At 40.3% G+C, this 12,077-nt stretch overlaps 1 protein-coding gene and 1 long non-coding RNA gene across 3 annotated transcripts in view; one reads left to right on the top strand and one right to left on the bottom strand.

The window, feature by feature from the left end:
* LOC125450906 (guanine nucleotide-binding protein G(q) subunit alpha) overlaps positions 1 to 5,657 on the bottom strand; it is a 193,676-nt gene extending 188,019 nt beyond the window's left edge. Inside the window, exon 1 of one of the 2 annotated variants that reach the window (XM_048527281.1) lies at positions 4,969 to 5,657. In XM_048527281.1, the coding sequence (XP_048383238.1) occupies positions 4,969 to 5,104 (136 nt within the window). In that variant the 5' untranslated portion in view covers positions 5,105 to 5,657. The remainder of the gene's footprint in view (positions 1 to 4,968) is intronic. The other variant, XM_048527280.2, reaches the window with a different exon arrangement.
* LOC125450907 (uncharacterized) lies at positions 4,983 to 10,806 on the top strand. The gene is made up of 3 exons (XR_007247174.2): positions 4,983 to 5,115; positions 6,120 to 6,513; positions 10,534 to 10,806. It is a non-coding gene; the product is annotated as an uncharacterized LOC125450907 (long non-coding RNA).
* The last annotated feature ends 1,271 nt before the right edge of the window (positions 10,807 to 12,077 follow it).

Here is a 12,077-nt window from a genome sequence, read left to right as displayed (position 1 = left end):
CTGGAGAAACACCGAGTCTGGCAGCATCTAGACAGCGAATACAGAGTTAAAGTTTCCAGTCCAGTGACCCTTCGTCAGAACACCATAATACACAACATCTTAAATTCACATTTTTATCAGAAGACATGAAAACTTGTCCACCCACTCAGGCATGAAGAAACCCTCATTCACCTATGTTTCTCTAATGACATGTTTCATCTACTTAAGAAGAAAGACACTAGCTAACAATTACTAAGCTTGGAAACAATGCAATCAGATGTTGAAATTCACAAACCATCTGTACTTAACAGCAAAGCCTTTGACAGAGCAGGGAAGATGAATTTTTGACCGCAAAACTGGAGAAAGCTCTCTAGCTTTGCCTCTCAAAGGATAAACCATACAGCAACAATACTAATTGGAATGATATATCCAAGGTAGTGAGAACATAAACAGATCTGCAACATTCACTATTGCAGAGCACACAAGTCATCAATTAAACTGCAATCTCAAGTTACAACTTTTACCTTTAAAGTCTGTATTCTTTCATCTTCCATTTGAATTAGACACTATCACTTTTCAAATTTTGCATCTGTGCATATATTTTTGGCACTGTGTCTTCATTAATTTATTCAGGGTTATTAGAAAATAAAATGTTCTTACTCTAAAAGTAACAGTGGATAGCTACATTTCTAACAGAGTGATAGCGATAGCGACAGAGATGAAGAGAGAGAAGCTAATTAACCCCTCCTTACCTGGTCAGAACACGACTACATTTAGTTTCTCAACCAACAATACTATCTGGCTCACTTCTAACCAGTGGACCACAGAATTATTACAGTACACATGGAAACCACTATTATTGTCTGAACTGGCTCTTCAAATAAGCAATTTACCTAGTGCCTTTCTGTCTTATCTATTACCTGAATCTCATTTGTTGATAGGTTTTGCTTACTTCCTTCTCAAACTTCTAGCATTCTAGATATACCTATATAAACATGGATTGCAACGGTTTAAGATTGCACAAACCACCTTCTCATAGACAATCTCAGATGTGCAAAAGGTCTTGATCTCAGCAATTACACTCAAACCGTGAAGGAGAAAAAGGCATCTGGTTCCATCATTCATGCTAGTAATTTGCTCCACATTCTTACCAGTGGGGGGAAAAAAATCAATTTGCATTTCTGCTTTACATTGCTTCCCTTAATTTAGGAATATTACCATGGTTGCTTACATTCCACAGAAAAATTGAGTTAAACCTAATCTGTCCATACACTTTGTAATTTTAAAAAGTATTATGCTCCTTCTCAACCTTTGTGTGGCAAACAGACCTAGAGTAACACCCCCGTTTCATCCTTTTGTGCCAAGATCAAACAAAACACTGAACCACAGCTGTAGTCTCACAAGAATTAACTACAGTCTTAAAGTGCCTTCCATGAATTCAAGGACAGGTGTAAACTCGGGGTGTAAACTCGCAGCTGAATCACAGTTCCAAGATTAATCCCAAAGCAGACACCTGTACACATGGTCCAAGCCACTTTTAAATCAGATGTTGTCACAGCCAGTCTGTTCTGTCAGATGTACATAAAAGATCAATGTACTATGGTGAAGAAGAGTTCAACTCACTGCATTAAAACTGATTACGTAGTCATTGTTACAATGCTGTTTGAGAGATGTTGCTGGGTGCAGCTTGGTTTCAACACTTCCTGCAATAGTTCATTTCAAAATTTTTAATTATCTGTCAAGCGGTTTTGAACAAAAAATTCGTGAAAGGCATGATTTAATTGCAAGTTATTTTTTCCTTCATACTTTATGTTATACATTTGTTATGCACCCAATGTTCTTGCTTTTTTAAACAGCCTTGGATTGTCACATTAATCAATGTCATGATCTCTTCACTAAAATACTAAATTATGTGTTTCCTGCACTGATATCTCAGATCTAATTGTTGAACCCAACTGCAAACGACCAAAAAGGCCATGAATACTTCAGGAGGAACACACTAAATTGGTCCTCAGCAGGAGATGCCTTATGATGCAAGGAATACCCAAATGATGTTTAAAATCATACTTTTAACAACTAGACTCAGACTTCACATATTAAAAGAAGCTACTCATATCTAACATTGACATTTCCAATAGGGTCTCGTGTGCATTTCAGATTTATAATATATTTTTCACATGGACTAAGTAGGTTGTAATGGCAAACAATTAAAAAGCCTAAAAGATCACTAATCTGGTGAACATTGGTGGGAAGACGCAATTTAGTTTTAGACATAACAAATCCCATTTGCATGATTAGTATCTGCTCCATTGGTTAAACCAATGGTAATAATATCTACACAATAATAATACAGCACTGTTAATACAAATCAAACAAATCATGTTCAGCAACACCCACAGTCCAAGCTGCAAGATCTGTCAGTTAATACCTCAATGTAAATACTATTTCACACCAATACAAACATTAGTGCAGTCAGAAGTACAACTCAGATGCCAGGTATTGTCACTGTGAATGCCGCACTGGAATATTTAACTGCACTCCCCTACTTTAACCTTATAACACAACACTGCTGCAGCTAATCATTTTTAAGGTCTATTGTGGTGTAATGATGTAATCCACTATGATACAAATTGAATCCATATTAAATCAGATGGTTCAACCTTCTAAAAAATCAAAGTGCAGAAAAATGTTTATGTAACAAGTTGAAGATTCAATATGTCACATAGAAACAAGAGTTAATATGTGTCATGTCAAAATAACATCACTGGTAGCATGTACAGATACTTGAGCACGTTTGGTTGGGTCCTCAACATACCCTACTGTCATGACAGTGGTAGAATCATCAAATCCCTACAGTGTGAAAATAGGTCCTTTGGCCCAACACGTCCACACTGACCCTCAGAACATGCCACCCAGACCCATCCCCCTATAAACCACTGGAGCTACACATCCCTGAATACGACAGCCAATTTAGCATGGCCAATCCACTTAATCAGCACATCTTTGGACTGCGGGAGGAAACCCACGCAAGCAGAGAACATGCAAACTCCACACAGACAGTCGCCCAAGGGTGGAATCGAACCCAGGTCCCTGGCACTGAGAGACAGCGGTGTGAACCACTGTGCCGCCCAACATTTTTATCTTTTCTTCCCCCAAAATGTTGGAGGTAGGTCACCAGGAACACATTGTGAGTTCAATCTTGATAATCAAGTCTTTCATGGTTTAATAACTTATTTTACTGAACAGATGTTTGAACAAAATTTAGTCTGTCATGTCAAAGTAACTCATGTAGCATTTACAAGTCTTAAACAGAAAGGTAACATTATGTGTGGATTTCAATTCATGAAGAGTTATGGCAACCTTGAACATATATGGTTAATGAGTTTAACTATACAATTATGTGGGTATTGCCTCAGTATACACATAATTCATTGCTATGTCAAACAGATAAAAGAAATGTGATTTGACCTGGACCCATGTCACTACTTAAGAGAAACTAGCAATCATACCTTTTGGGTGCAAAGGTGGAGCCAATGATATTTTATTTCTTTGCTACGTAGAGAGGAATTCTTGTCATAAAGTGATCAATATGATTTCCAATTCAAAAACAAGAACACGTACGAATGAATACAACGGAGTCAAAACAACGCATGTCTTCACCACTGGAAACAAAATACCTTTCTTGAAATATGAAAGTCTTTATTTTCATTAAAGGGAATACTTCCACTCTTGATGAGGCCCTCAAATTACTCCCTTATTGTCAATTTGCAAATTTTTCCCTCGGTCTAACAGGATTGCTGCCTCCGGGTGAACACAATCTAAACATATATTAGAGACACAATAATATGCTCTCATATACCTCATTTTTCATAAAGCACTTGGAACAGTTAAGTCGAAAGTACTTCTCCACTTTGTCCTAACTGTAACAAGGATTGTTCTAGCTACACTCTGTTTATCCTGCACTGGTCTGCACACTTGTTCGTCAAAATTTAAAAAAAACATTGAAGAGGTTTAGGCATCTCCAGGTTTTGAAATGCTAAAGATTTAGAAAAAAGAAACAAGCGTTATCAAAAGTACCCATTTTTATTATTTTGTGAATGTGACATTTACTAGGTGCATTTAGTAATCTGAAATTGCACAAAACAGATGCTAATTTATGAGATGAATTGTGGTAATAGTCTACGTACAGTAACTACAATGTTTGTGTTATTCAAACTTGCATCATTTCATTAAACACACGATGTTCAACCGCACAACTTAAAAATCTCACCTATTAAAACAGACGAGTGTTTTGAGAATACTGCTTATGCAGGAAAACGCACAATGTTTCACGTCAAATTTCACAATAATGAATGCATACATACATACTAAGTATATATTCATTTCCTTTAGACATAGCAATGTACAAACTGCTCAGAATGGGTAAAGGTGGGTTTAACTTTTGCAAGATTCCAGTAACATCAACAGCGAAAAACTCATCTACATTCAGATCGCAAAACTTGACCAAACATTTTCATACTATCATTATGGAAAATTGCCACATCTAAACAAGGCTGACCATCACTACAAGCTATTACTGCAAATAGGCCAGCTATTTTCGCCTACACGACACTCTGGTTATGAAAGAAAAATAACATTAGCTGCCTCATATTCTGGGTTACGCATCCAGAACCGAAAACAACATCGGCAAAATTCATTCCCATTACAAACAACTCTTGCTAAATTAAGAGCAAATAAACAAGCACAAATGACAGGTTATCAACAGTACACCCCACTGCACATATCCAAATCACTCGGAGAAACGGGACGGACACAGCCTGTTACATTCCCGTGTTGGGGGAAGAGCTGGAATGTTTAAAAAATGTAAACTATTTCCATTTTTAGTAAATGTGAACTTTATTTTAACCCACCCCTCCTCCCTCTACTCTCAATCCCACACCCTCCTCACGAACAAACAAACCCCGAGTCCCCTTCATCTGTAAGGCTTACCGAGCAGCAGTAACTTGAGTTCTCGCCGTGCATCCCGCTTGTCTCTCCGGAGCTGCCTCTCGATCTCCGCGTTGATCCTTTTGGCTTCTTTCGCCTCTTCGCTCAGGCAACACGCCATGATGGAGTCGAGAGTCATGTAGCCGACTGGTGTGTGTGCTTGGAGGTGGCGGGAGGAAGGAGTGGATTGGGAGTGGGTGGGTGACGGGGTGGTGGGTGTCCTTCTCAATATTCTACGGTCTGACTAAACATGGAGAATTCACTGGGAGTTTTAAAAAAAGCTGTCGGGGGTGCAATGGTGAAGAAAGACGGTGAATTTCTGTTTCCTTTTCAAAAAAAAACACAAGTCGAGAGAGGGAAGGTCTGACGGTGATTCTCGTGCAATCCAAAGCTGGCCAGGGGAGGGTCTCCGATATCCCTTTGGATGTTGTCCTCGCGCCCTGTGAAGGGATGCAACAATATCCTGCAGCAACCCTTTCACTTCTCTGTTTTGTTGTCTCTCCCCCTCGCAATAAACGCAGACATAAAATCGCCCGATTGCCGGCACGTTAATCACTCGCCTCCCTCAAACGTTCGCAGCTAGTTTCCGAAAACGAGCAGAGGAACAGAGACAGAGAAGTCTTGCTACTGCTTTCCGCTAGATCCACGGGCGTGGTAAACTGGAGCGAAAATGGCGGACGCCACCTCCCTCTGCCTGGGAACTGGGAATACAGCTGCAAAATCACATGCACTGCACACACCTTGGGAACACTTTTTTTAAAAAAGCGCAGTAAAATGGAAAATGAAAATGTGTTGGACAACGCGCCCTCTTTTTTAAAAAAATCCTCCTCCGCAATATTCTGTTTCACCTAGAATTTTGTACGTACACTTTTATATTAGAATAAAGCTTCTTCGGCCCTGATTTTATTTGAAACGATGGTGTCTCAATGCATAAAATGAATAGAGAAAGGGCAGATTTTATGACTAAAATGGAGTTTAAGTGAATTCTGCTTGGAGGGGTGTAGAAAATTGTAATACTAGTAGCAAATATCCAGCCATCATTCTTTTCTTCCGCCCACCTCCCAGCCGAGGTGTATTAACAGGACATCATTTGCTGTTACAGTAGTTGAGAGCCGAGTAATATAGTCTGTGTAACGATGTGATGTTCATTTCAGACAGGGCGGACGGTTTCCAATGGCCTTGTTCCGTATTCCAGCGACCAGAACATCTGCGGATCAACAAGAGGGCACTTCTTGTCCGAATTCAAATCTGTCCCGAAACACTCAGATCAAGTGCACTCAAAATGACAAAATGTTCATAAATAAACTCGCGCTTTCATATGTTTGAATTTCCCATATTGATATTGAATCATTAAGACCATTGTATAATTTCATCTACAAGATTCAATGATACAAACGCATTTTTAACACAAAGTAATGGATACTGTTGCTGTGTTCCTTTCGTCATTTTTATGCTTTGGGGAAGACGCTACAACATTGAAAGGCTACAGTAACGATAACCTCTGACTTTAACATTGTGATTACGAAAACAAAACTCAAGTTATTCACTGTAAGTAGCCATGGTATATTTTTACGTTGAAGTTTTGGTATTCACGCAGCAGACCACAATCTTATTGCGGGATCGGGACGTACTTTTCGTGCGTGTCCTGCAAGATGCCAAGTGCCGCTTATATAACTAACCTGTTTTAATCTACACAATTTCATAAGATCCCCGATCACGTCAGATTTAGTGTTCACAGAATGTGTGTCGTGAATAGACACTTTCTAGACCAATGGATCTGTATCTTCGAAACTAGATACATGCAGTCATATTAATATAGGTACTTGGGAAAAATTAATCTGTTTTGCGAGTTGTGCAGTATTTTTTTCAGATTATCTTGTAACACCCATACTTGACAATTTAATTTGAAGAGTTGGTTGACACACATATTTTATACTTGTACTGTTTTTTTTGATCGCAGTTTCCTTGGGCTTGACTCTTCGTTCAAAACCATTCTAATTACACAATTACATGACGTTATTGGCAAGCAAGTCCCCTGTATGCTGACAGTAATCCATCCACAATTCAATAGTTACGCTTAAACACGCACGGCAATTGTAACGAATGTTAATATTTCCATATATGCAATCACATAATTTCACCAAGTGATAAAATCCATCACTGTTGAATACAATGACAACCAATTGATCTGTGTGATAAACACGGTGCATCATTTTTCATTCCTACCTGGGATATGGGCGTCAGATGGCTGGGCAAATATTGGCGTTGAACTGAGTGGCTTGCTCGGCAATTTCAGAGCAGTTGAAAATCAATTACTTGCTAATGGGTCTGGAGTCACATGGAGGCCAAACGAGGACAGCAGATTTCCTTCCTTAAAGAGTATTAGTGAACCAGATGAGCGACAATGTGAACATTAGACTAGCTTTTTAAAAAAAATTCCAGGTTTTTATTGAATTCAGAGTTCATATCATGATCAAATCTGAACTCACGTCACCAAAATTTTACTTTGAGACTCTGGATTCCTAGTCCAGGGACGTTACTGTTATATTTCCATCTCTTCTTAAACCCAATCTGAAAGCATGTGATGTATCAATCTACCAGATCGTTATATAACTGACTTATGTGGATTTTTAACTTAATTCCTCCCATCCGCCTTCACTTCGTAACTTACTCGTTTTGCCTTGTGTGCTAATTTTTGTATCACGTGCTTGAGAGAGTCAGTGTCCTTTTATTGAGTTTGACTAGGTGAGAGTGGGAGCTACAAGGTAGGTAAGCTAACTGACCATTGGAGAGAGAATATATTAGCATTAAGGGGCTGTACAGTTAGGAAATTGACACTACTGCTTGCAACAAAGAACAGGCTATGATACCTGATTCATTGAGTGGTGTGGGAGAAGTACTAGCAAAGGAGGCATCAGCAGCAATGGGATAGTTCCATCTGTACCATACTGGGGCTGGCTTTCTTCATAACTACAGAATGAGAGAGGATTTTAAATCGAACAGTGGGGGCAAGGGATCAAATTTGAGAAGATGTGGTCAATGAAATAGCAGAATTAAGGCCAAAAGGAAAGTTATTAATAGACAAAATGATAAACACTCCATGATAGATTTGTACTCATTAACTTGTCCTAAGAGTCAACTGAGGGAAAAGGCTACAGTTTACAGAGGGCGTAAAAAGATAAAGCTAAAGGTTTTGTTTCTGAATGTACATAGCATTGTATCCAAGCAGAATAATGGAGAATGCAAAAAGAAGTGAGTAAGTACAATCTGGTAGCCATTTCAGAGACATGGCTGCAGGTAACATACATTGCTACATGAATCTTGAAAAGGTGAAGGATGGTTCTGTTAGTTAATGATGGTATTTTCACAATGGAGAAAGATGACCTAAATTCAGGAAACCAAGATGTGGGAACAGATTGGGTAGAAATGGAAAATAATAAAAGCAAGGATTCACTTGTGGACATGATGAAGGTCAGCATGGTCACATAGCAGCTAGCACTGCTGCCTCACAACACTTGGGACTGGATAATAAAATGTGAGGCTGGATGAACACAGCAGGCCAAGCAGCATCTCAGGAGCACAAAAGCTGACGTTTCGGGCCTAGACCCTTCATCAGAGAGGGGGATGGGGGGAGGGAACTGGAATAAATAGGGAGAGAGGGGGAGGCGGACCGAAGATGGAGAGTAAAGAAGATAGGTGGAGAGGGTGTAGGTGGGGAGGTAGGGAGGGGATAGGTCAGTCCAGGGAAGACGGACAGGTCAAGGAGGTGGGATGAGGTTAGTAGGTAGCTGGGGGTGCGGCTTGGGGTGGGAGGAAGGGATGGGTGAGAGGAAGAGCCGGTTAGGGAGGCAGAGACAGGTTGGACTGGTTTTGGGATGCAGTGGGTGGGGGGGGAAGAGCTGGGCTGGTTGTGTGGTGCAGTGGGGGGAGGGCCCCTCCCCCCACTGCACCACACAACCAGCCCAGCTCTTCCCCCCCCACCCACTGCATCCCAAAACCAGTCCAACCTGTCTCTGCCTCCCTAACCGGCTCTTCCTCTCACCCATCCCTTCCTCCCACCCCAAGCCGCACCCCCAGCTACCTACTAACCTCATCCCACCTCCTTGACCTGTCCGTCTTCCCTGGACTGACCTATCCCCTCCCTACCTCCCCACCTACACCCTCTCCACCTATCTTCTTTACTCTCCATCTTCGGTCCGCCTCCCCCTCTCTCCCTATTTATTCCAGTTCCCTCCCCCCATCCCCCTCTCTGATGAAGGGTCTAGGCCCGAAACGTCAGCTTTTGTGCTCCTGAGATGCTGCTTGGCCTGCTGTGTTCATCCAGCCTCACATTTTATTATCTTGGAATCTCCAGCATCTGCAGTTCCCATTATCTCTGACACTTGGGACTGGGTTAGGTTCCAGCTGTGGGTGATTATCTGTGTGGAGTTTGCACTCTCTTGCTGTGTCTGTTGGGTTTCTGTCACATGATGCAGCTTCCTCCTATTGTCTAAAGATGTGTAGGTTAGGTGGATTTGCCAATCTAAATTGCCCATAGTGTCCAGGATATGCAGGCTAGGTGGATTAGCCATAGGAAATGCAGGGTTGCAGGGTAACAGGGATAGAATGGTGGGGGGTGGTGCTGGGTCTGGCTCTGGATGAGATGTTATTCAGAGGGTTGGTACAGGCTTGATGGGCCAAATGGCTTCTTTCCACACGTAGGGGATTCTATGGTGTACATGGCCTGTGAAAGTAACCATGTGGTAAAATGGAGCATTAAGATCTCATGGGAGATCTTAAGCTGCATTTAGGTTGGAAAAGTCAGATTTGAAAAAGATAACTGAAATGAGAAGTTCACAGATTTCAGGATAATTTCTCAGAAAGGCATGTTTTGGAGTCGTCTAAAGACAGCATGCTATGAGATAGGATTAAATGAAGGTTCCCATAAATGGTAGCAACCATAATATGATTGAATGTCACGTTCAACATGAGAGAGAAAAGAAGGCCTGAGACTATTTCTAAAATTCAAAGAAGGGGAAATTATGAAATCAGAGCTGGCTAAAATGAATTAATAAATTAGGTTAAACACTATGTAAACAGAGCATTGGCAAATGTTTCATGAGATATTTCAGAAGACACAGAATAGATATATCCAATGAGTAAGAAAAACTCCAAGGGACAGCCCCACCATCAATAGTTAACTTGAAATGTCAAAGATCACATCAATCTAAAAGAAAAACAATATCACTGTACAAAGACAAGTAGCAATTTATTTTCTCTTAGAGGACTGAGAGTCTTTGGAATTCTCTTCCTAAAAAGGTGACAGAAGCAAAGTCCTTGAATATTTTTAAGATAGAAGTAAAGTGAGTCCTGTTAAGCAAAAGTGTAATAGGTTATCAGGGATAGATGAGAATGCCGATTTTAGATTACAATCAGAATAACCATGATCTTATTGAATGGCAGAGCAGACTCAAGGAGCTGAATTGTGTACTCCTGTTTTTCATTTTTTTAAAAATCTAAATCAAGTATTATGTAAAACAAATATTTACTTTCTAACAAACAAAATATCTGTCTTTGTGTATTTTGCAGGTCTCAGCACTGAAACAGGAAAGAACCATAAATGCAATAGAATTTTAAAAAATGAATCAAATGCAACAAGTATCAACATCTGTGAACAATGTAAATCAACAAAAGGCTAAAACAGCTAAACAACAATGTATTGCAGTCAAACAGGTGGCAAGAGAGAGGACACGTCTCCCACATCCTACATAGCCATAATATACTGTCTCCCATCTTTGTCACATACTCTGTGGTGGACTGAATTGTTTCAATTCTATATATAAATCAAGAGTAAATGTTTGCAGCCACTTTTCCACTTTAACCATCATCTGCTGATGGTTGCTTGGCACAGCCTGTAATCAATGTAATTATCTTTCATTCTCTACAAAGTAGAGGCCATTAAACCCATATCAGTTGTACTGTGATCTGAGCATGCGTTTCAATGATATTCTTGTTTTGTCCAGCTACAATGAGCTCTTTAACATTCAGGGACTGTATATTAACTACTTTACTCTCTTTACCACCTCTCTCCAAACACCCTGAGATGAATATATGTCAACTGTTGATTTACAGGTTAGAGTATATGACAGTGTTTTGTTCATTCATGGGATGTAACTGAAATTAATGAAATTGAAATTACTTTATATTGGGGTCCAAAGATGATGCTTTCAGTGTTTGCAATGCTTAGCTTGATGAGCTTGCTGTTAATTTAATACTGAATATTGAACTAGCAATCTGACAACATGGGGTAGTGAATGAGTCAACAGAAGTGAAGAAAAGGATGTTTTTAGCTATTATGTTGGTAGATGATGTCACAACTAGTGTTTGTGGGATCTTGCTATCCACATATTGGCTGCTCTGCTTCCTACACTACATCAGTGACTATATTCCAAAAAAGTACTTCATTGGCTGCAAACACTTTGGACAGTACTAAGGTTGTATAGGTGCTATGCTTGAGCAGATTTTTCATTCTTTCAGAGATACTATGACCAGATGAGCCTGCATCAGGCATGGCATCTGTGTCAAATGAAACTGAATACAACTACGTTGAAGATTTTGGATTCACCAGGTAGGATGCTGTACTCTGCTTCCTCATATGTGTTTTTCTCTGCAGCCTTCATTTCTCCATCTCCACATCTGGGTATGTTTATCAGGATTTTGATATGTTGCAAAAAATAGTATTAAGCTCACCCCCCCCCGCCCACATTTTATAATAATTCACAGTACCAATTATTTCATGGAGCATCGGAGGAGCAGGAAAGTTGATGTTTCAGGTGGGGACCCTTCTTCAGACATGGAGAGGAGGAAGGGAGCTGAAAAATAAATAGAGGGGGGAGGGATGGGGCTGGGAAAGCTAGGTGGGATGGTGAAAGGTGGATGCAAGTAAGGAGTGCTGGGCATTAGTCAGTGAGTCAGTATTAGCAGTGATAAGAGGAAGACAAAGAAGGACAATATACACTGAAAACAACAAATGCTGGACATCACAGTGGGTCAGACAGCACCCATGGGGCGAGAGCAAGCTAACGTTTCATGTCCAGGTGACTCTTCATCAGAGCTAAAGTGAAGTGTGGAGG

The sequence above is a fragment of the Stegostoma tigrinum genome, chromosome 3, assembly GCF_030684315.1.
Source record: "Stegostoma tigrinum isolate sSteTig4 chromosome 3, sSteTig4.hap1, whole genome shotgun sequence".
Classification (NCBI taxonomy): Eukaryota; Metazoa; Chordata; class Chondrichthyes; order Orectolobiformes; family Stegostomatidae; genus Stegostoma; species Stegostoma tigrinum.
The sequence above is the reverse complement of the archived record's forward strand: the minus strand, read 5'-3'. Positions and strand labels throughout refer to the sequence as shown.